General features: G+C 46.2%; 2 protein-coding genes across 2 annotated transcripts; both read left to right on the plus strand.

Annotated features, from left to right (window-relative positions):
- The first annotated feature begins 1,878 nt into the window (after nt 1-1,878).
- On the plus strand, nt 1,879-5,910 carry LOC123065300 (uncharacterized). The gene is made up of 4 exons (XM_044488631.1): nt 1,879-3,797; nt 3,902-4,148; nt 4,994-5,277; nt 5,661-5,910. Exons 1-3 carry the CDS (start codon nt 2,046-2,048, stop codon nt 5,272-5,274), a joined length of 2,280 nt encoding a protein of 759 aa, XP_044344566.1. The 5' UTR covers nt 1,879-2,045; the 3' UTR covers nt 5,275-5,277; nt 5,661-5,910.
- A 14,021-nt stretch (nt 5,911-19,931) lies between these two features.
- On the plus strand, nt 19,932-21,228 carry LOC123065301 (uncharacterized). The gene is made up of 2 exons (XM_044488632.1): nt 19,932-20,182; nt 20,959-21,228. The coding sequence occupies exons 1-2, from the start codon at nt 19,933-19,935 to the stop codon at nt 21,177-21,179; spliced, it is 471 nt and encodes a 156-aa protein (XP_044344567.1). The 5' UTR covers nt 19,932; the 3' UTR covers nt 21,180-21,228.
- Nucleotides 21,229-25,680: the final 4,452 nt, after the last annotated feature.

A 25,680-nucleotide genomic window follows, 5' to 3' on the forward strand; every position in this document is an offset into this window, starting at 1 on the left:
AAACCCATGATTTTTTTTGAAAATCAATGAACTTTTCCAAAAATGATGAACGTATTTTGAAAATTGATGAACTGTTTTTTCAATTCGATGAACTTTTTTTAAATTTTTCGAACTTTCTGTAAAATCGAGGAACTTTTTTCAAAACTGATGAATTTTTTTCAAAATTGAATATTTTTTTTAAATCGATGCACTTTTTCCAAGTTTGTGAACATTTTCCAAATTGATGGAATTTCATTGAATTCGTGAACTCTTTTTTGATTCGTGGTTTATTTTGAAATCTGTGAACTTTAAAATTTTCATCACACTTTTTTTTTGCAAAAATCATGTTTTCCTATTTTATATATGTAGTATAAATAGCGTGGCTATGCTTACTTCTTAAGAAGTTTGCGCCCTGATTATTCACCAGAGCCTGTTTAGTGTAGTGGTTGGGCAACACGCGCTGGACTTGGACGGCCTGTTTTGTACTGGAATGGGCCAACTTCGAAACCAGCCCAACAAACGAACCTGCAGGCGCCAAGTTGCCTAATCGGCGCTGAAAGTTAGCAATCGCCTATGGGCAACGACCAGCGGGCCGACCCATTAATTGGGTTCTGCTCCGGACTTTACTCATGACGAATTTTTTTTGCTCCGATTTAATTCAATATTTTCCCACTGCATTTTATTTGTTTTTGTTTTTCTTTGTATTTATTTTCAACCTTTTCAATTTTCACTGTTTTTTTCATAGTTCTACATTGGCTTTCTTCGTTTTTCTGATATTTTCCTTTTCCTTTCTTTCTTTGTCAGTTTTTATTGCTTTTTAACACATATTCCATTTTATCATAGTAACCAATGTACATTTTTAGAGCACACGAGATTTTTTTTTTCTGATACACCGCTAGACATTTATGACGCAGATTTTTTTAAATACATGTTTTAACACTTTTTTGATTACATGGTAACATTTTGCAAATACATATTATATATTTAATATTGGAAATATAAAGAATTAAACAACACAAGATTTTTTTACATCGTGTAAACATTTTTCAAATTTGACTTTCTTTAGAAATACCTGAATATTCATTTAAAATGTCGCATACGATCTTTAGTGGAAATGGAAATTTTTAACCTATGCAAACATATTTTAATATTTTCTTAAATGAGATGAACATTTGTTTAATGAAATGCGGGAATATTTTCATAAAATGGCATGTACATTTTTTAGTCTTGCAGATTATTTTTTACATTACGAAAAAAATTATTTACATTGTATACACATTTTAGACAAACCACACACATTTGTTGAAACACAAGAACATTTTTAAAATTTTCAGGAACATTTTATAAAATGGCTAACAAAGTTTTATACTATGTTAACCTTTTAAATTCGTGTTTTAAAATTTTAGAATATATATGCATTTAACTTAAAATAAATAGGAAAAACAATTCTAGTGTCATTAGCATGACTAGCCACGTCGTACTGGCCGTCCCACCACCGACGCCCTGTAACAGCGCAGGGAACGGTCGGTCAATTGGATCAAATACCCCCGAAATTCTAACGGCATGTACAATGGTCGATAAGGTAGTCTTATTTTAAATCTTGCATGTAATTTAGATATGACAAAAAAACATGTCTACATTGGGTCATCTCTTAGTCTTATCTTCAATAACTAGCTATTCCTGAAAACGTGGTGACACATTGTGCTAAGAGATCATCTCTTGTCTTCTCTTATATAAGAGAAGACAAGCCTTCTCTTATGATTTCTCTCACCTCCACCTCATCATTTATTCTATGTGGCATTGTTAAGGTAGAACCATTGTACATGCACTAAAACCTTGACCATATTTGTGGGGCAAAATTATACTTGTCTGAGTATAGATTTGGTGCGATGCCCCCATTGTGCTTATTATTAGGGTTTTTCTTCTGGGCCTCGTCCTCCCCTATTCTAATCGCCGCCCTTGCCCACCCCCCTGCACCACCGAAATCCAAACGAATCAGGAAGCATCCACCCTCGCCGCGCCGGAGAAGAGAGCAAGTGCGCCCGTCCGTCCGTCCGTCCGTCGACATGTATGGCAAGCCTGTCCGCCGCATCGGCGACGGCTACGTCGATAACGTTACACCAGAAACCGTGAAGGAGGACATACTCCTCCTGCTCGACGACATCCACGGCTTCTACAAGGCGGCGCTCGATCGGCTGCCTGTAAAGAGGATGCCCGCGCTGGCTCCCTGCCTTCTCAAGGCCGGCGTGTGCTTCGGCTTCCTCGACCCAGTCTCCAACATCATGCTCAACACCATCGCCTACTCGCAGCGGTTGCCCAGCACCGAGAGTCAAGAAGGGGCCACTAGAAAGTCGATCTTCTCCAAGATCTCCACTGACACTCAGGATCGCAGAATTTTCCGGATACCGCTGCCCGGACACATGGCGGGCGGCATGACCATCGCGCGGCTGTCGCTGGAAGGTCTGGTCAGCTTCCTCCTGTTCCACTTCCGCTACCTCGCGGAGACGGAAGCCCTGCGCTACCTGCGCCTGGCCAGGGCCGACCTTGTCGCCGCCGTGCATCTCATCAACCAAGATCGTAACAAGTCGTGTTCGGCGTCTGGCATTGCCAAGATTCACAACAGGCCCGCGTTCGACATTACATCTCCTACCTCCAAGGTTGCCCTGGAGTGTGCCGCTGCCTCTGCGAGGCACCCTGAACCAGCCATCCTGGTGAACGCGTCGCTGTCGGCGGTGTCTCGGCTGAGCAAGGTCTCTAGCCTTTTGCAGGTGCATCGCCTGCCCCCTCGAACTATAAGGCGCCTGGAGCTGTTGCTCAGGCGAGAGCCTAAAGTTATGGATCAAATGGCCATAAGGCGTCCGCTGAATCTTGCTGGGTCACGTCTCCGTGATGGAAAGGAGGAGAAGAGGGATCTTGCTGGTTCACCTCTCCATGATGGAAATGAGAAGAAGAGAAAGAGGGTCGAGCCGCCTTATGGGGACACAGGATCTATGGTGAGCGTTGCACATGGGAAGGTAGAGATCGATGTGACTGTGACATATAGATATACAGAGTCTCTTAAGCTGTTGCTTCTCGACAAGATCCACCTGCTCTACCTAGATGCACTTTCTAAGTTTCCTAGGGATAGCTTGCGCAAACATCACCATTGCAACCTTCTCAGGGCTGGTTATTGCTATGGTCTAATGGAACCTGTCTCCAACATCATTTTCAACACCATCTGGTATGACTCTGTAATCTCCACGCAGCATGAGTATGCACTTGACTTTGAGGTGGACATGATATGCACCAATGCCCTTATGCGAATCGAGTGCTGCTCCCTCTATGGCCTTATCGCCTTCCTCCGTCGCCTCTTCCACCATCTGACTGAGCATGATGCTATCAAGTTCCTGCTCAAGAGCAATGCTGATGTTTGGTCAGCCATCGACATAGCAGAGCAACATGGTCATCATATGTCTGATGTGTACCTCAATGCCTTTAGGGAAGCAGCTGTTAATTCATGGCACCCTCTCCCTAAAGCACTGGAGAAATTCATCCTGTCAGCCCTGAACATGAATTCGACTGAGTTGTCAACGATGCTGACCCATGCAGTCAAGAACTGCAGATTTGAGGGACTTGCCATGTCTGTGTCACCTAAATCTTCACCTACCAAGTCAGAAGAGCAGGTTCAACAACTGGACAAGTTGGCCTCGAGCTCGGAGTTCTTATCTGAAAACCAAAAAATGTTCATTTCAGAGATTCAGAAAAAATTTAAGGCTGACCAAAATTTCTATGTCAGGAAGGTCAAAGCTGCGTTGAAGAGCTACTCCCAGAAACAAGGGGTTTGTTCATTCACCTATGTTGTTGTATTCTTTGTTTTTATACTTGTGTTTGCTTAAACGTCTGTTCAGTGATTAGCTTCCTTCTCCTGCCTTGCTTTACATAGGTGTACTATGAGCTTCATGTTATTTGTGGCGTGAATCCTCATGCGGTCAAGGGTGGAACTGCTGATCTTTTTAAGAAAAAGGGCAAATTTGAATACTCCCACATCAACTTTTGGGCAACACGCGAGGGATCAAATTCTGCTGCCACAGATCCAGTACTGTTCTTCGCTGAATGCAGCAATGATGATGAAGATGACAAGGAAACACCTCCCCTGTGTGTACCAGTATTTAGTTCTTGGATCTCTGATGGTATGATCTCAGCTCTCTTTCACACAGTAGGTATCTTGTATTCTGTGATTTGCATAGTTAGTTGAAATAGAAGTGGTAAAACAAGAGTGCTTGGCCTGTGAGAATTAGAAGAACCTCCTTACTTTGTAGTGCAATTATGTTTATGCACTACATGCATATTCCAGAATTGTGTATAGCCCAAGTACTCAAAGCTTCCCTCCTTGCGTACTAACAGAAACCAGTTATAGTTAGCATGATTAAGCCTCATACGTTTTTTTAAGTCTCTTAAGGTTTAAAGATGGGCATCTTAAAGATTAGAAATTTAAAACCTGAAAGTATAGACCACTTAAGCATTTCCTTAATTATTCAGCGATCTGAAGTTCTGAACATGTACTAGAAGAATGCCCCCTGTGTTGCTGTGGAGATTTGTAGTTAAAACGCTGGTAAACTACAATTAGTGTAGCTGGCATTTTAGAAGCATGAATTATTAGAAATGCCATTTTCCAAATATGTTTGTATAAGATATATAGTTACCCAAAATATGTGGTGGCTCCTTCGAGAAAATTACATCCAGTCATTGAATTGTTGGTCCAATGAAATCAATGAATCAGAATTAATGAAGCTTTGCTCAATTCTTTTCCGAACACTGGCCCAAACACAGTGATATTTCCACATCCTCGACAGTGATGGCATGTATGCCTGGTGCAATTTTTAGTAATGTGTCCCTAGGCATCCTATGTACTCTAAATTTCCAGATCAAAGGGTTCTCTTCATTATCTTTTAGATCCATCTTTTGCGCTTAGCTTTGTGTTTTTCCTTTTTTTATGAGAAATCTGATAATATAATTAATTTTGTTTGGACGAAAGTTCGTTGCTTCCACTGCGAGTTTCTAGGGAAAAAAATTGTTCACCCATATCATGAATCATATTATGGGCGTTACGAGGACTTTGTTGGAATGGCTCGTGGAGACCATAGCATTTGCAATGAAGAAATTATCAGTGCATGCGACTTCCATGCTGATATGATGTGCACATTAAAAGAGGATTGGATCTTTTTTGATCCCAACATGGATGCTATGATTGCTCGAGCGAATCCCATTAAGAATTTGTCTACGGAGATGGTGAAATGGAAGAACAGAATCTTTTGACAGGTATGTCTCTTGCCTAACTTGGAAATTTTAGTTTTGTGGTTGCATCGAGGAGGAAATATTTCTCTCTTTAGGCCGTGTTTGGAATGTCGTTTTCCTTCTAAACACACTCGTATAGAAAATACAGGTGTCCGCCCGTCGTTTTGGTTTCCGGTTGGAAATAGCTCTGGGCCGGTATTTTACACCTGTAAGTTATATACACCTGTATAAGATTACACCCATACCAAGCGCGGCCTTAGCGTGTTTCAAGAAAACTAGAGATAGCCCTATCAGGATATGGTTTGCACCAATAATTAAATATGTATTAGTTTATCCCATTTTTATATGATATAACATACCTTGTTCTACTTCGCAGTCATGCTCGATCTTTTTTTTTTCCGAGACAGATCAGATGGACTCTTGAAATTGAGATTCTTGAAGAGCTTTCCTGGGAGCACTCGTTCAAGCTTAGTTAACATTTGCTAGAACTGTTTATTATATTCTTTTGTTGAAGTATATATCAACTTCTTAAGTGTGGTGTTAGTTTGTCAACCATGATGTAAATTATCCTTGATGCTACTCGAGTATGTGGATATCTAATGCCAGGTTTGCATGTGGGCACTTCATCACAAAGCTATACAGAACAACAACAATTTATATGTTGGGCGTTCAGTTCTATTTCCTGGTGCTGCTGGTGGCGGCTGTAGCGGTCGTTCGTCTTGCAGCACCTGGCTGTTAGTCATCATAGGGATATATAATGATATGAAGCAGACGTACAACAATGGTCACCAGGTGATTGCCCTAGCAGTAGCAGCGTGTTTGACAGCCCGAAAGCAAGGGAATGGGAGTTTGTAAGGGATTAAGATAGTCCCAATCTCACGTTTGGTGTGTGGTGGGAATTCTAGTCGTGGGAATCTGAAAAGATGTTTCATCCCACCAAAATTAACAATGGAACTAAAAAATGGATATGTGGGAATTAGCCTCCTTAATTTATTTTTAGTCAACTATTTTGCCCCCACCCCCAATCAAAGGAAACACTTTCTATCTATAGTCCGATAGGAGACCATCGCCAGACCACCCGCTGATTCTGTATCGAAGAAGGCTTTCACCTCGCTTTATAATAATAAAGCAACCTAGCCGAACCGATACAAGGTGATGAGAAATCAAAGATAAAGCAAGATTACCAACCCTAAGGCAAAACACTCGAGGATACTGACAAGACGATACCCCCCCCCCCCCCCCCCACAGAGGGACCACTGGACTTTGATGGAACACACCCGTCAAGTTGTCGCCGGAGAGGACCCCCATGTCCTCTCGCTTTGGCGCGTGGAGCGTTGATCCTGCCTGCAGACACCGAGAGCGATTAGATCGACGTCACGTGTAAAAGATAAGAAGCCGCCAGGAACACCTCCTGCCAGAGCCGAGGGGGCATCGAGAAAGAGGATCTGAGCTCGCCCGTCGATGTCGAAGAGACGTAGCTGAAGGTTCTCTGAGCTCCACGGCGACGCCACCAAGGGGGTGACGGCGCCACACGCCGCCATCGCCACGGCCGAAAGACGATCGAGAGTTTTCACCTGAAGCCCTGACATGGAGAGGGGGACCACAACGATGCCCCCCAGAGGGACACGATACTCACATGCATCGCCTCCACCAGCGCCAAAAAGCAAAGCTTTCGCCTAGAATCTCACCCGCGCCACCCAAGGTACCACGGTCCAAGTCTATCGCTACCAAAACAGACCTCCACAACATGATCTGGGAGGTTTCGCTGCTGAAGCACCACCACCACCAGGATTCCTGCCCCCTCCTTCCTCGCCACCCACATCACGGAGAAACACCGCCACCACCACAATGCCGCCTGCCAGAGAGCCATATACATGGCCTCGCCATCCAGGGCCACCACACCGGCATCCGAGAGGCCCAACCCTCTGCACCACCACCGGTCAAAACAGATTTTACACAGCGAAGGAGGTCCACCACAACCCTCACCGGCGCCCCACATGTACAACCAATGAGCAATGGAAAGGGAAAGCCAGGCGGCGATAGGGGCTCCAAACCACGAACGAAAGATGGCAACCACGACCCTCTGGTCACCATCCGGCTCACCGGACCCCACCCTGCCCTAGATCTTGGCAGGGGTCTTCACCTCGGGCATTAGGCCCTCGACTTAAGGACGAGCAAGGCGGTCACCGACCCCTACCATGACCACCTCACGAAGGAGGCGGCGCCACAACCCCGCAGGCTACGACCACCAACTGGGTCGGAGAGCCTCGCCGGACCCCAGATCTGGGTCGGGGCGGGCGTAGTTTGGAGCACCACCAAGTCGAGGAGAGAGACGGTAACACGGCATTGTACCTGTGGCCGCGACCATCGTCTCTCGAGCAGAGCACCTCCGGTAGCGCGACGAGGCAACCCCCGCCACCGACGACAACTAGTGTTAGGGATGGCTACAAGAGAGGGAGAGAAAGGAAACCGAGAAGGATTCCACCCCGTTGCCGCCTACCCACGTCGGGACTTTGCCCTACGAGGAGCCGAAGGCGGCGAGGGAGGAAGGGCAGAAGAGAGGGTGCATGGTGACGGTGGGTTTTGGGGAGCCGCCCGTGTCACCCTTGGGGACGATGGCTGTCGATTCTATTAAAATCTTATGGTTTTAGATAGTCTTATTATCCCATCGGCTGAGGAGCCAATTGCGTGCTCCATCCCCATGTAATAACTCCCTCCCTAAACACCCGCTCGTACCTCTTCTCCCTTTTCTCACCTTGTCACTTAGGGAACCTCCCCCATCGTCGCCAACCACACCGCCCCCTCCACTCCCCGATCTTGACGATCACCTGCTGCTCACGCTGGGCGTTCGGGTTTACCCAAAAGTTCGGTTCAGGTAATTCGGGTTCTAAAAAATGATACCCAAACTTTGCTCAGAAATTTTGATACCATGAAATTCGGGTTCGGTTCGGGTTTCCCCGAATTACCAGAATTAGAACAGCCAAGACCTGATGTACTCATACAGATAATCAAGAGCCGCCGCCGGCCAACAGGACAGAAGGAAGACATCCGACGTGGTGCACGCTATTGCTCCTTCGTTCCCTCTCTCACTCCAAGTCTCCAGTGTCCGCCAACAGGATATGATGGACTGAGGGATGTGGTCGGCTGATACATCTCCAACGTATCTATAATTTTTGGTTGTTCCATGCTATTATATTACCCCTTTTGGATGTTTATGGGCTTTATTTTACACATTTATATCATTTTTGGGACTAACCTACTAACCGGAGGCCCAGCCCGTATTGCTGTTTTTTTGCCTATTTCAGTATTTCGAAGAAAAGGAATATCAAACGGAGCCCAAACGGAATGAAACCTTCGGGAGCGTGATTTTTGGAACGAACGTGATCCAGAGGACTTGGAGTGCAATTCAAGAAGCAGTCGAGGCAGCCACGAGAGGGTAGGGCGCCCCTCCTATAGGGCGCGCCCCTATCTCGTGGGCCCCTCGGGCGGCCACCGACGTACTTCTTCCTCCTATATAAGCCTACGTATCCCGAAAACATCTAGGGAGCCACCGAAACACAATTTCCACCGCCGTAACCTTCTGTATCCGCGAGATCCCATCTTGGAGCCTTCGCCGGCGCTCCGCCGGAGGGGGAATCGACCATGGAGGGCTTCTACATCAACACCATAGCCCCTCCGATGAGTTGTGAGTAGTTTACCACAGACCTTCGGGTCCATAGTTATTAGCTAGATGACTTCTTCTCTCTTTTTGGATCTCAATACAATGTTCTCCCCCTCTCTTGTGGAGATCTATTCGATGTAAACTCTTTTTGCGGTGTGTTTGTCGAGATCCGATGAATTGTGGGTTTATGATCAAGTTTATCTATGAATACTATTTGAATCTTCTCTGAATTCTTTTATGTATTATTGAGTTATCTTTGCAAGTCTCTTCGAATTATCAGTTTGGTTTGGCCTACTAGATTGATCTTTCTTGCCATGGGAGAAGTGCTTAGCTTTGGGTTCAGTCTTGCGGTGTTCTTACCCAGTGACAGCAGGGGTTGCAAGGCACGTATTGTATTGTTGCCATCGAGGATAAAAAGATGGGGTTTATATCATATTGCATGAGTTTATCCCTCTACATCATGTCATCTTGCTTAAGGCGTTACTCTGTTCTTATGAACTTAATACTCTAGATGCAGGCAGGAGTCGGTTGATGTGTGGAGTAATAGTAGTAGATGCAGGTAGGAGTCGGTCTACTTGTTGCGGACGTGATGCCTATATACATGATCATGCCTATATAATCTCATAATTATTCGCTTTTCTATCAATTGCTCGACAGTAATTTATTCACCCACTGTAATACTTATGCTATCTTGAGAGAAGCCACTAGTGAAACCTGTGGCCCCCGGGTCTATCTCTTATCATATTTGCTTCCAATTTACTTTTATTTGCATCTTTACTTTTTGCATCTATATTATAAAATACCAAAAATATATTTATCTTATCATACTATCTCTATCAGATCTCACTTTTGCAAGTGGCCGTGAAGGAATTGACAACCCCTTTACTGCGTTGGTTGCGAGTTCTTTGTTTGTTTGTGTAGGTGCGTGGGACTTTTGAGGAGCCTCCTACTGGATTGATACCTTGGTTCTCAAAAACTGGGGGAAATACTTACGCTACTATTGTTGCATCACCCTTTCCTCTTCAAGGAAAACCAACGCAAGCTCAGGACGTAGCAAGAAGGATTTCTGGCGTCGTTGCCCGGGAGGTCTTCGCTCAAGTCAAGACATACCAAGTACCCATGACAAACTCATCTCCCTCGCATTACATTATTTGCCATTTGCCTCTCGTTTTCCTCTCCCCCACTTCACCCTTGCTGTTTTATTTGCCCTCTCTTTCCCAATCTCCTCCTCTCTTTTCGCTTGCCCTTTTTCTGTTTGCTTGTGTGTTGGATTACTTGTTCCATGGCGCAAGGTAATACCAAATTGTGTGATTTCTCGAATACCAATAATAATGATTTCCTTAGTACTCCGATTGCTCCTCTTAATGATGTTGAGTCTTGTGAAATCAATACTGCTTTGCTGAATCTTGTTATGAAAGATCAATTCGCTGGCCTTCCTAGTGAAGATGCCTCTACTCATCTAAACAACTTTGTTGATTTGTGTGATATGCAAAAGAAGAAACATACGGATAACAATATTGTCAAATTGAAGTTATTTCCGTTTTCTCTTAGAGATCGTGCTAAAGTTTGGTTTTCGTCTTTGCCTAAAAATAGTATTGATTCTTGGAACAAGTGCAAAGATGCTTTTATCTCTAAGTATTTCCCTCCCGCTAAGATCATCACTCTTAGGAACGATATTATGAATTTTAAACAATTAGATCATGAGCATGTTGCCCAATCTTGGGAAAGAATGAAATCGATGATTCGCAATTGCCCTACTCATGGTTTGAATTTATGGATGATCATACAAAAATTTTATGCCGGTTTGAACTTTGCTTCTAGAAATCTCTTAGATTTGGCCGTGGGAGGCACGTTTATGGAAATCACGTTAGGAGATGCTACAAAACTTCTTGATAATATTATGGCTAATTATTCTCAAAGGCACACCGAAAGATCTTCTCATAAAAAAGTGCATGCTATAGAAGAAACCAATGTTTTGAGTGGGAAGATGGATGAACTTATGAAATTGTTTGCTACTAAAAATACTCCTCTTGATCCCAATGATATGACTTTGTCTACTTTGATTGAGAATAATAATGAATCTATGGATGTGAATTTTGTTGGTAGGAATAGTTTTGGAAACAATGCTTATAGAGGAAACTTTAATGCTAGACCGTTCCCTAGTAATTCCTCTAATAATTATGGAAATTCCTACAATAATTATTATGGTAATTTTAATAAGATGCCCTCTGATTTTGAGAATATTGTGAAAGAATTTATGATTTCTCAAAAGAATTTTAATGCTTTGCTTGAAGAAAAATTGCTCAAAGTTGATGATTTGGCTAGGAACATTGATAGACTTTCGTTTGATGTTGATTCTCTTAAACTTAGATCTTCTTCTCCTAAGCATGATATCAATGAGTCTCTCAAAGCAATGAGAATTTCCATTGATGAGTGCAAGGAAAGAACCACTAGATTGCGTGCAAAGAAAGATTGCTTTATAAAAGGGTGTTCTTCTAGTTTCCAAGAAAATAATGATGAAGATCTTAAAGTTATTGATGTGTCGCCTATATATTAGATATTTGTTTTGCAATATGAATCTTGATAATTATGGGACTAATGATGAGTCAACTTTTCCTAGAAGGCGTCCCAAGAATTCGGAGTCTTTAGATCTTGATGCTAAATTTGGTAAAAGTGGGATTGGAGAGGTCATGACTTTAAATAGCATTGAACCCACTATCTCGGATTTCAAGGAATTTGATTATGATAATTGTTCTTTAGAAGGTTGTATTTCCCTGTTGCAATCCGTTGTTAATTCTCCTCATGCTTATAGTCAAAATAAAGCTTTTACCAAACATATCGTTGATGCCTTCATGCAATCTTATGATGAAAAAATTAATTTGGAAGTTTCTATACCTAGAAAACTTAATGATGAGTGGGAACCTACTATAAAGATTAGAATTAAAGATCATGAGTGTTTTGCTTTGTGTGATTTGGGTGCTAGTGTTTCCACGATTCCGAAAACTTTATGTGATATTCTAGGTTTCCATGATCTTGATGATTGCTCTTTAAATTTGCACCTTGCGGATTCCACCATTAAAAATCCAATGGGAAGGATCAATGATGTTCTCATTGTTGCAAATAGAAATTTGGTGCCGGTAGATTTTATCATTCTTGATATAGATTGCAATCTTTCTTTCCCTATTATTCTTGGTAGACCTTTCCTTAGAATGATTGGCGGGATTATTGTTATGAAGGAAGGGAATATTAGATTCCAATTTCCATTAAAGAAAGGCATGGAGCACTTTCCAAGAAAGAAAGTCAAATTACCTTATGAATCTATCATGCGGGCTACTTATGAATTTAGTGCCAAAGATGACACTCGTTAGATCTGTCTTCGCTTTTATGCCTAGCTAGGGGCGTTAAACGATAGCGCTAGTTGGGAGGCAACCCAATTTTCTTTGTCTTTTTTGTTTTTGTTCCTGTTTAGTAATAAATCTTGCATCTACCTTCTGTTTAGATGTGTTTTTATCTTTTAATTAGTGTTTGTGCCAAGTAGAACCTATAGGATAACCTATGATTATAGTTGATTTGATTCCGCTGAAAAACAGAAACTTTGCGCGCACGAATTTAATTTTGTTAAATCACAGAAATGTGCTTTTGCGTTGATTCTTTTTGCTGATGATCAATAGACAAATTGTCCAGGACTTCCTGTTTTTATAGGAGTTTTAGAGTTCCATAAGTTTGTGTTAGTTACAGATTGCTACAGACTGTTCTGTTTTTGATAGATTCTGTTTTTCGGGTGTTGTTTGCTTATTTTAATGCATCTATGCCTAGTAAAATAGTTTATAAACCATAGAGAAGTTGGAATACATTATGTTTAACACCAAATTAAATAAAGAATGAGTTCATTACAGTACCTTATGTGGTGGTTTTGTTTTCTTTCACTAACGGAGCTTATAAGATTTCCTGTTGAGTTTTGTGTTGTGAAGTTTTCAAGTTTTGGGTAAAGCTTTTATGGACTATGGAATAAGGAGTGACAAGAGCCTAAGCTTGGGGATGCTCATGACACCCCAAGATATTCAAGGATATCCAAAAGCCTAAGCTTGGGGATGCCCCGGGAAGGCATTCCCTCTTTCGTCTTCGTTCATTGGTAACTTTACTTGGAGCTATATTTTCATTCGCCACATGATATGTGTTTTGCTTGGAGCGTCGTGTATTATATTAGTCTTTGTTTTTTAGTTTACCACAATCATCCTTGCTGTACACACGTTTTGGGAGAAGCCTACTTGATTAGGATTTGCTAGAATACTCTATGTGCTTCACTTATATCTTTTGAGCTTGATAGTTTTTGCTCTAGTGCTTCACTTATATTTTTTAGAGCACGGTGGTGTCTTAATTTTGAAGAAATTGGTAGTATCTCATGCTTCACTTATATCTTTTTGAGAGTCTTTTAGAACAACATGGTATTTGCTTTGGTTATAAAGTTGGTCCTAGAATGATGAGCATCCAAGTTGGGTATAATAAAAAATATCATAGAAAAGAATTGGATGCTATGATCAATATGATGCTTGATAATTGTTTTGAGATATGGAGGTAGTGATATTAGAGTCATGCTAGTTGAGGTGATTATGAAAAATACTTGTGTTAAGGGTTGTGATTCCCGTAGCATGCACGCATGGTGAACCGCTTTGTGATGAAGTTGGAGCACAATTTTATTTATTGATTGTCTTCCTTATGAGTGGCGGTCGGGGACGAGCGGTGGTCTTTTCCTACCAATCTATCCCCCTAGGAGCATGCGCGTAGTGCTTTGGTTTTTGATGACTTCTAGATTTTTGCAACAAGTACATGAGTTCTTTTGACTAATGTTGAGTCCATGGATTATACGCCGGTACCATACACCCACCATATACATTCCTCAAAACAGCCACCATACCTACTTATCGTGGCATTTCCATAGCCATTCCGAGATATATTGCCATGCAACTTTCCACCGTTCCGTTCATATGACACGCATTACTTTTGTCATATTGCTCTTTGCATGATCATGTAGTTGACATTGTATTTGTGGCAAAGCCACCTTCATAATTTTCATACATGTCTCTCTTGATTCATTGCATATCCCGGTACACCGCCGGAGGCATTCATATAGAGTCATATCTTGTTCTAGCTTTGAGTTGTAATTCTTGAGTTGTAAATCCATAAAAGTGCGATGATTTTCATTATTAGAGCATTGTCCTAGTGAGGAAAGGATGATGAAGACTATGATTCCCCCACAAATCGAGATGAGACTTCGGACTTTACAGAAAGAAAAAAAAGAGAAAAGAAAAAAAAAAGAAAAAAAAGAGAAAGGCCAAAAAGAAAGAAAAAAAGGCCAAAGAAAAAAAAGAAAGAAAAAAAAGAGAAAAGAAAAAAATAAAATGAGAGAAAAAGAGAGAAAGGACAATGCACTATCTCTTTTTCCCCACTTGTGCTTCAAAGTAGCACCATGATCTTCATGATAGAGAGTCTCATATGTTGTCACTTTCATATACTAGTGAGAATTTTTCATTATAGAACTTGGCTTGTACATTCCAATGATGGGCTTCCTCAAAATGCCCTAGGTCTTCATGAGCAAGCGAGTTGGATGCACACCCACTTAGTTTCTTTTGTTGAGCTTTCATATATTTATAGCTCTAGTGCATCCGTTGCATGGCAATCCCTACTCACTCACATTAATTTCTATTGATGGGCATCTCCATAGCCCGTTGATACGCCTAGTTGATGTGAGACTATCTTCTCCTTTTTTGTCTTCTCCATAACCACCATTCTATTCCACATATAGTGCCATGTCCATGGCTCACGCTCATGTATTGCGTGAAAATTGAAAGAGTTTGAGATTATTAAAGTATGAAACAATTGTTTGGCTTGTCATCGGGGTTGTGCATGATTAAATAATTTCTATGGTGAAGATAGAGCAACAACCAGACTATATGATTTTGTAGGGATAACTTTCTTTGGCCATGTTATTTTGAGAAGACATGATTACTTTGATTAGTATGCTTGAAGTATCATCATTTTCATGTTAATATGAACTTTTATTTTGTATCATTTGGATCTGAACATTCATGCCACAATAAAGAAAATTACATTGAGAATTATGCTAGGTAGCATTCCACATCAAAAATTCCTTTTTTATCATTTACCTACTCGAGGACGAGCAGGAATTAAGCTTGGGGATGCTTGATACGTCTCCAACGTATCTATAATTTTTGATTGTTCCATGCTATTATATTACCCCTTTTGGATGTTTATGGGCTTTATTTTACACATTTATATCATTTTTGGGACTAACCTACTAACCGCAGGCCCAGCCCGTATTGCTGTTTTTTGTGCCTATTTTAGTATTTCGAAGAAAAGAAATATCAAACGGAGTCCAAACGGAATGAAACCTTCAGGAGCGTGATGTTTGGAACGAACGTGATCCAGAGGACTTGGAGTGCAAGTCAAGAAGCAGCCTAGGCGGCCACGAGAGTGTAGGGTGCCCCCTATAGGGCGCGCCCCCAGTCTCGTGGGCCCCTTGGGCGACCACCAACGTACTTCTTCCTCCTATATAAGCCTACATACCCCGAAAACATCCAGGGAGCCACCGAAACACAATTTCCACCGCCGTAACCTTCTGTATCCGCGAGATCCCATCTTGGAGCCTTCGCCGACGCTCCGCCGGAGGGGGAATCGACCACGGAGGGCTTCTACATCAACACCATAGCCCCTCCGATGAGTTGTGAGTAGTTTACCACAGACCTTCGGGTCCATAGTTATTAGCTAGATGGCTTCTTCTCTCTTTTCGGATCTCAATACAATGTTCTCCCCCTCTCTTGTGGAGATCTATTCGATGTAAACTCTTTTTGCGTTGTGTTTGTCGAGATCCGATGAATTGTGGGTTTATGATCAAGTTTATCTATGAATACTATTTGAATCTTCTCTGAATTCTTTTATGTATTATTGAGTTATCTTTGCAAGTCTCTTCGAATTATCAGTTTGGTTTGACCTACTAGATTGATCTTTCTTACCATGGGAGAAGTGCTTAGCTTTGGGTTCAATCTTGCGGTGTCCTTACCCAGTGACAGCAGGGGTTGCAAGGCACGTGTTGTATTGTTGCCATCGAGGATAAAAAGATGGGGTTTATATCATATTGCATGAATTTATCCCTCTACATCATGTCATCTTGCTTAAGGCGTTACTCTGTTCTTATGAACTTAATACTATAGATGCAGGCAAGAGTCGGTCGATGTGTGGAGTAATAGTAGTAGATGCAGGCAGGAGTCGGTCTACTTGTTGCGGACGTGATGCCTATATACATGATCATGCCTAGATAATCTCATAATTATTCGTTTTTCTATCAATTGCTCGATAGTAATTTGTTCACCCACCGTAATACTTATGCTATCTTGAGAGAAGCCACTAGTGAAACCTATGGCCCCCGGGTCTATCTCTTAACATATTTGCTTCCAATTTACTTTTATTTGCATCTTTCCTTTTTGCATCTATATTATAAAATACCAAAAATATATTTATCTTATCATACTATCTCTATCAGATCTTACTTTCGCAAGTGGCCAGAAGGGATTGACAACCCCTTTATTGCGTTGGTTGCGAGTTCTTTGTTTGTTTGTGTAGGTGCGTGAGACTTTTGAGAAGCCTCCTACTGGATTGATACCTTGGTTCTCAAAAACTGAGGGAAATACTTACGCTACTATTGCTGCATCACCCTTTCCTCTTCAAGGAAAACCAACGCAAGCTCAAGACGTAGCACCGACCGACGTGATAGAAGGCAGGTGGCGGTAGGAAAGAAGGGAGGCGGTCGTCCATCGCTGGCTGGGGTGGTGGTGGTCACAGGGGAGTATCTGGACGAGGAGATGGGGTAACGCCGACATGCGAGGAGTAGAGCAAAGGGCATCATGGCGTCGTGGCGTTCGTGCTGGTGCATGAGTGTGTGGTGTGTGGCGACAGGGTCGGGAGTGGATGGTGATGGGAAGGCCTGTAGTCTGTACGGGTCAAACAAACTAGGTCATGAGCAAACAAAGGCTATGTTGAGCTCGGCCTTAGCTAGTGGTGACTATTTTTCTGCGCTTTTCCCTAATTTCGGGTTATTCGGGTAGTTCAGGTACCGAGAATATAAACATGAATTTCGTGAATAAATTTCGGGTTTCTAGAGTTGCTACATGAAAATGTGCTTGGGTTTTTCGGGTTCAAGCTATACAGGTTCGGGTTTTCGGATTCGGGCTTCGAGTATCGGGTTTTATGCCCATCGTGACCTGCTGCCTCCTCTCACCTCGCCGTCAAGAAGCACATCGACCTCATCGGGCTCTCTTAGGGATAGGCGAGGATTTATCTAAGGCTTGGTTGGGGGTTCCTCAGACTGTGTTTTAGATGTAATTTTGATGACATTTCAACCTTTGATAGCTAGTAAAAATTAAAGCGGCAAGATTATATACCCCATAAAGCATCTCCAACGGGCGCCCAAAACTGCTCCGCGCGCTAAAATTCGGGTTTTTCGGGCACCAGACAGCTCCAGCAGAAGCTGTAAAATAACGCGTGCGCAAAAAAAGGTTGGGCGTGCGCTGAAAAACGCTATCGCAAGTTGCAAATTTGAGGCGCTGGATTACGCGCGCTTCACAATTTATACTGCGTATTTTTTTGCGCGCGTGTTTTTGTGGATTTGGTAAACCAATTTATACTCCCCAAATCATCCTCTCCTCTATACCTGGCCAAACGGGCCGGCCCGGCACGGCACGGCACGACCCATCGTAATCGTGCCTGGCCCCGCACGGCCCGCCAGGGCACGATTACTATACGGGCCGTGCCGTGCCGGCCCGCGTGCTGCGCCCCCAGGCCCAGGCACGGCCCAGTTAGTAAATGGGCCGGCACGTTGGCCCGTTTTTTTTCAGCCTGTTATTTGCCGCACTGAGCATTTTTTAGCCTATTTTTATATATTGGGCCATATATAGATGTATAAAAAAATAAAAAAACGTAGTCGGGCCGTGCCGTGCCGGCCCACGTGCCCAGCCTCCAGGCCCGGCAAGGCCCAAGGCGTGCCGCGTGCCGGGCCTGGCCCGTTTAGACCGTGCCGTGCCTGGCCCAAGACGGGCCGTGCCTCGCGTGCTCACAGGCCGGCCCCAAAAAAACGGCCTGTTTGGCCAGCTATTCTCTCCTCGCCGCCGCCCTACAGGGTTCCCCAAATCGAGAAGGGGAAGCTGAAGCTAGTGAAGCAGTGATGTTGTCCAAGACCCCATCGACGGCGGCCATGGGAGGCGGCGCGGGCACCAGCAACAGAAACAGTCTCAGCCGCGTGATTCGGCCGGAGAGTCGTTTCATCCCCTACAGAGCGGAGCAAATCGAGGAGAGGACGCGGCTCCTCTCCATGATTGACACCTTCTACAGAGAGGCGTGCGACAGGCTCGTTGTGGAAGCGACGGCCGCCACCCGCGCCCGCTTCCTCGACGCCGGCGTCTGCATCGGCCTCCTCGACCCCGTCTCCAACGTCATGGCCAACACCCTCGTCACCTCCGACCAACGCCCCGGCCTCATCGACGAAGTCCCCGAGGATACCAAGCCGGGAGAGATGGCCAAGCGCTCACTCGACGGCCTCGTGGCCTTCCTGATCTACTTCTTCCCGTACCTCCCCGGGTGGGAGGCCGTGCGATACCTGCTGGTCGCCGACGCCGACCTCCTCGTCGCTGCGCGCCTGATAGTGGCGGACCGCGGCATGACGGGGTTCTCGGTCATCTCACTGGCATCGGTGGCAGCATTCGAGGCGGCCCTCAGGTTGGCTGCGCAGGTCGCCAAGCACCCTCAGCCGGAACGCCTCGTCAGTGTTTGGATGTCGCTGTCCTCCCAACTGCAACAGGTCCTCGGTTTCCTCTCAGCGATGCAGACCCAGACACAGTGTATGAACATCCAAACGTTGCTCGGTGGACGGTCGCTTCCCGACCTGGGGAAAGCTTGGAACCTTGCTGCTTCTCGGCCACCTTACAACAACATTGCCGATATGCCATACAAAGCCACCCGGTCTCTGAGGATGGCGCTTCTCGACACAATTCACAGCTTCTACCTGCGAGCCCTGGCAAGGCTGCCGCGTGCAGAGCTGCGCACTCGCTACCACCGCAGCATGCTCATGGCCGGTTACTGCTACGGCCCCTTGGACCCCGTCTCCAACGTCATCGTCAACACGATATGGTACGATGTCATGTTCGCAGCACCCCAGCCACCGGTGTTGGACATGATCGGCCCAAAAAGCCTTACCCGATTGGAGAGCCGCTCCTTTTATGGTCTTGCCTCGTTCCTCCAAACCCGCTACCACGATTTGTCGGAGCACGAACTGGTGCAATGCCTAGTTGCCTCCTGTGCTCACCTGTCCGTGGCTGATCCAAACTTTGATGCGGGGTTTGCTTACCATCCTCTTGTTGATCCCAACATTAGTGCTGCTGCATCTGCTGGTGCTAAGATGGAGGCGATACGCCAGCAACAAGAATGCAGGACCAGCGCACCAGGCATCTATGATGCTGTCAGCAAGATGGAGAAACAAAGACCGTGCTCAAGTGCCAAGGAAGCCTACGAGGCTGCAGCCACCGCAGCATGGCACCCCAACCCTGAGGCTCATGCAGCATTTCTCAGTTCAGTCGACGTGATGCTGAACGGACCTGCCTTCCTCCTGCTGCAGAGCGGTGACCAACTCACTTCCGAAAACGTGCAGTTCATCGCCAGCTTATTGTCTTCCAATCAAAAACCTACTCCTGAACAAATTATAAAGAGGAACCGTGTTCCCGCATTGGAGGCAAAGATGCGTTCCGAGGCTCAACAAAGAAGAATCACCAAAAAGGTGAAAGCTGCATTGGATAAATACTTGCTACGAGATGCGGTCGGTAACTAGTTTTCTCTCTTCCCTTATTGTAACCGATAATGGCAGTCATGCTGTCTTACAGCTACTCATTAACCTATGCTGTCTTACGGCTACTCATTAACCCCATATGCTCTTTCATTTTTTCCTATAGGAACCCATGTATGATCTTCATATTATCTGTGGTGCAAATGAATCCATAGGCAGCCCTGAGTACTGCGCCGATGTCCTGGATGATCCCCTGTCTTATTCCCCATGCAAATTCCGTTACTCGCATGTAAATTTTTTGGTGACCCAGAAGGATTCTTCATCTGCAGAAAGATATCCCTTACTCCTTTTTGCTGAATTCGATAATGAGGAGGAGGGTGAGCCCCTATGCTGTCTTGTCGATGTGCCAACGCCATTTGCAGGTTTGCTCTTCTTTCTGCACAAGTTTGATGTTTTCCATGTCATTGTGTCTGTTTCTTTTAACCATGTAGATAACTATGAATGTTGAGTTATGAGTAGTAAACAACAACATGAGTAAATTTGTAGACACCTTGCAAAACCTTGCAATAGGAGGAGGATTTCAATTTGAATGTGCAGCCACACACAAAAATCTTCTACAGGATCTGAAGTATTTTGTCTGTGTCTATGGTCAGAGGTGCTTGCTGAAAGGGGTCAGGTGCAAATGGAAGCAAAATAATATTATACAATAGAGATGTTCATGATATGGGTATGCTCTAAGCTACCATAGGTTGAAAAGGCAGGAATCAGAAAACTCGTCACAATTAACCTTAAAATCCATGGAGACAGTAGAGAATTGCTCTTTCGTAGAAAGTAAGAGTCTATGTGGTTAAACAGAAAGGGAAGGAAAACAAAGAAAGGGAGAGCTGCTGCTTTTGTACCACTGGTGAAGGTACAAGAGTTAACATCGCTTCCATGCTCCCTATACATGAATAATATGAGCCACAGCCCATCCTAGTTAGTGTCCAAAGGCCCGTAGCACTGTGCAGCACAGTACCAGCATTTTCTGTTGGGATCTAGCAGTTGAGAGCTCAGAAAGTGGGGAAAGAAACTCCACTTTAATAATCAACATATTTTTTTTTTACATCTGAGATAAGAAGAATGTTACCCCATGGATGCAGTTCTCTTGAATATGATATTCAGTGAAATTTTTGATATTCACTATGTTTTTGGTCTATAGAACATGTTCGGTGCCTGTATTGTGAGGCTCAAGGGACCAAAATTGTGCATCCGGCATTGGAAAAATTTCATGGGAAAGAAAGGGAGTTGGAGAGGGAGTTTGAGGAGGCTATCTCTAAAGGACGTCATGACCGGCTTATCTGCACGAATGAATATGCTGTTCAGCACTTGTGTGGAGTGGAGGAGGATTTCATGTACATTGATATCAGGTGCATCAGTTAGATGCTCTGCAATGTTTTCTGTTAGATACTCTGTGATGTGTTTCCTGCAAGGCCACCGTATCATGCTTTTTTTTCATCTTGTGGACAAAATCATCACAATGAAGGATTTTGTACTTGATCTAATTATTGGTTGCACATGAAGCAGCATGTGGTTGGCTGTGTAGTAGTACTTCATACAGTACTGTTTTTTGGTCTTCCTTGTGTTCTTGGTGATATTCTTGATTTTTTTAGATTATTTAGCACTTGGTAATTTTGTTTAAAGTTCTCGTCATGTGTTCAGATCTGTCTATTAGGGTTTGGTTTAGTTACCCCCGCAAGTAAAATGGGTTGGTTTAATTTACCCCGCAAATAAAACTGTTTGGTTCAACTTAAATGCATGATGTATAATGAATAATGAAAATTAGAGGTGAATAATTGCTGAGTAAGCAGTGGAACTGCAATTACAGTTGTTGTCATGTTGAAGGCCCTGATTGTTTAACTGCAATTACAGTTTGTGTTTCCCCACTGGTACAATGATAACAAACATTTTTTGGGACGGAGTTAATACAATTTAACTCGGTTCCACAGCGTCAGTTCTACCCTTGCTAGAGAAATCATAGTCTCTAGGATGATGCTATAAACCAACTTCCATGGCCCTTAAGAGCCTAATACATACATGTCATTCAAAGAAAGCCTTGGATTTTTCTTGATGACCGGAATTATCTCACTAGAGTAGCTAGTAAGCATCCTCAGAACAACTCAATAACTGTTACGTTATCTTATTTTTATTAGCATCGGGATTATATAAACAGCTGTAAAGACTCTTTTGGAAATTAAGCAATAAGACAATTCTATTGCCCGGCTACCCGAGGAGCCGGAAAACCCTAAACCCTATCCGCCTCCTCTTCCGCTCAGGACGGCCCCCAGCCGACGCCCGCCGTGTGTTCGCCCTCGCCCACCTCCCTCCTTCCCGTAGAACCTCCGGCCTAGACCCGGTAGAACCCTAGTTCCTACAACTTTGGTATCAGCTAGCTCGGTTGCGATCATGTCTTTGCAGCCGCTCATCCCAACCTTCCCGCTGCCACCGCCTCATTGTCCACTACGGCCAACGCGCCTTCACCGCCGGTGCCTGTCACCGCCGCCGCGCCGGTCCCCGCCATCTTCACTCCGGAGGAGGTCACGGGAGCTCTCCACGATCTCGCCACCGCGGTCCAGATGATCCGTCTCTACCTGGCCGGCCCCTACGGGTCACTGCTAGCCGCACCACCAGCTGCCGCCACCGGGCCGCTGCTCCTGCCGTGGCAACCGCCGCACCCGACGGCCTCCGCGGCGCTCGCCGGGCCACTGCAGCCGCAGCCGCCTCCCGCCACCACCCCGCTCTGGCCGCGGTGCCCGTCGCCGACCATCGCGGCTTTCGCTGTGCCCGTCGCCCCCATGCAGTAGCCGCTGCAGCTGCCGGCGCACCCGCCGCCCAGCACCAGGTCGGCTACGACCGCGCCGGGGGGCGTTCCGATCGAGCAGGTCCGGTTCCCACCCTCGTCATCGCCGCTTCCGTCCTGGTTGGCCGGGTCGTCGCTGCAGCCGGTCTACACTATGGCCACGGAACAGCCGGCGCCCACCCTGCAGTTCGGCGGGCCCTCCGGCTCCGCGGGCCCCTACGCCGGCATCGACGGGCCGCCGTTTCACGGGGGACCCCCTGTGTCCACCGGCCCGGGTGCCATCCTCTTTGCTGCTCCGTACCGCCAAGCCGTACGCCCACAACGGTCATGCTCAGACACCGCCGTGTTTCGCCAAGCTCGACTTCGCCACCTACAACGGCACTGAGGACCCCCTCAACTAGCTCAACCAGTGTGAGCAGTTCTTCCGGGGGCAATGCACGCTCGCGTCGGACCACACCTGGCTCGCCTCCTATCACCGCTGGGGCACCAGACAGACGTGGTACTACACCCTCGAGCAGGAAGAGGGCGGCATGCCCCCATGGGAGCGCTTTCGTGAGCTATGCCTCCTTCGTTTTGGGCTGCCGATACACGGGAGCTAGCTGGCGGAACTCGGCCGCCTGCCCTTCACCTCCACGGTGCAGGACTTCGCCGACCGTTTCCTGGCCCTGGCATGCCACGCGCCGGGCGTGATGGCTCAGCAGCGGGCCGAGCTCTTCGTAGGCGGTCTGCCGGATCCCATCTACATGAACGTGGAGCTTCGGGGACCCCAGGACCTCCAGACAGCCATGTACTACGCCCGCGCCTTCGAGCGTCGCGCGCAGGCCTTGCTGCAGGCGGCACCGGGGCGGGGTGGCCGCCAGCCAGCCAGGCCGCCACCGACACCACCTGTGTCGGGCCGGCTGCCCTCGGCCGCTCCAGCCACTACCACTCCGGCCACGACGCGACCCTTCCGCCGGCTCTCTCTGGCCGAGCAGCTCGATCGCCGTCGCCAGGGGCTTTGCTATAACTGCAATGAGCCCTACATGTCGGGCCACGTCTGCCTGCGCCTTTCTAGTTGGAGGCGACTGACTACGTCGAGCAGGACACACCCGCCGACGGGCTTGGTGAGTTGCCGCCACCAGTTGCTGCGGTGGCCGTCTCGCTCCATGCGCTTGCAGGCATTCGCGACGAGCGGACTATGCTCTTGCCGGTGATGATTCATGGCGAGCGCCTGGTGGCCCTTCTGGATATGGGCTCCACGCATAACTTCCTGCCCGAGGCAACCATGCGCCGCTTAGTGCTTCCGCCGACGGGCAGGGAGCAACTCAGGGTCACTGTGGCTAACGGCGACCGCCTCCGGTGCCATGGGCTGGCGCCGAACGTGCCCATCACCATCGGCGATGAACACTTCACCATCACGTGCGCCGACATGACTTGGGCTGCTTCGACTTCATCCTCGGCGTCAACTTCTTTCGGACCCTTGGTCCCATCCTCTGGGACTTCGATGCCTTGACGATGACCTTCTGGCGCCTGGATCGCCGCCCCACCAGCGACGCCGCATTTGCAGTTGCCCGCTAATGCTGCCGAGCCCGAGCACCCACTGTTGGATCACCTACTGCAGCAGCACAACGACCTCTTCGACGAGCCTCAGGGCCTTCCGCCAGCCCAGGTGTATGATCACCGCATTCATCTCCTGCTGGGCACGGTGCCAGTTGCAGTGCGCCCCTACCGCTATCCCCGACTACAGAAGGACGAGCTAGAGTGGTAGTGTGCGCTCATGCTCGCCTTGGGCATCATCCGGATCTCCACTTCACCATTTTCGGCGCCGGTCCTCCTCGTCCACAAATTGGACGACACATGGCCGTTCTGCATCGACTACCGCACCCATAACGCCCAGACGCTCAAGGACAAGTTTCCTATTCTGGTCATCGACGAGCTCCTGGACGAGCTACATGGGGCACGCTTCTTCACCAAACCCGGCCTCCATTCAGGCTACCACCAGGTGCGGATGCACCCGGACAATGTCGCCAAGATGGCGTTTCGGACTCATCACGACCACTTCGAGTTCTTGGTGATGCCTTTTGGCCTCTCCAACGCCCCGGCAACCTTCCAGGCTTTGATGAACGACGTCCTCCGCCCATACTTGCATTGGTTTGTGATCGTTTTTTTGATGACATTCTTATCTACAGCGCCTCGTGGGCGGAGCACCTTCAGCACGTCGTCATCGTCTTCAATGAGCTTCGAGCGCACCATCTTAATCTTAAGCGCTCGGAGTGCTCATTCGGCATGCCTTCAGTTGGCTACCCCGGACACGTCATCTCGGCCGAGGGTGTTCCTATGGACGCCGACAAGATGGCGGCCGTTGAGGGAGTCCTGGATTATGGGGTCCTCGGGGAGCCGGCCTATGTGACATGGGCTGGATTGATGGGCCGGGAATATATGAGATAGAAGGCCTTCTCCCGTGTCCGGATGGGAGTCTCCTTTGCGTGGATGGCAAGCCTGGCGTCCGGATGTATAGTTTCCTTCCTCTGTAAACCGACTTTGTACAACCCTAGTCCCCTCCGGTGCCTATATAAACAGGAGGGCGTAGTCCTTAGAGGCAATCATAGTCATACAGGCTAGGCATCTAGGTTTTAGCCATTACGATCTCGAGGTAGATCCACTCTTGTAACCCCCATACTCATCAAAGTCAATCAAGCAGGAAGTAGGGTATTACCTCCATCGAGGGCCCGAACCGGGGTAAACATCGTGTCCCCTGTCTCATGTTACCTTTGATCCTTAGACGCATAGTTCGGGACCCCCTACCCGAGATCTCCGGTTTTGACACTGACATTGGTGCTTTCATTGAGAGTTCCACTGTGCCGTCGCTAGAAGGCTCGATGGCTCCATCGATCATCTACAACAATATTGCCTTGAGGGAGACTGTAGGATCAAAAGTATGTCTAGAGGGGGGGGGGTGATTAGACTACTTGACCAAATAAAAACCTATCCTTTTCCCAATTTTAGTCTTTGGAAGATTTTAGCTATCTTAGCACAAGTCAAGCAATCTCAACACAATTCAACCAAGCATGCAAAGAGTATATGAGCAGCGGAAAGTAAAGCATG

Source organism: Triticum aestivum, chromosome 3B (assembly GCF_018294505.1).
Source record: "Triticum aestivum cultivar Chinese Spring chromosome 3B, IWGSC CS RefSeq v2.1, whole genome shotgun sequence".
Classification (NCBI taxonomy): Eukaryota; Viridiplantae; Streptophyta; class Magnoliopsida; order Poales; family Poaceae; genus Triticum; species Triticum aestivum.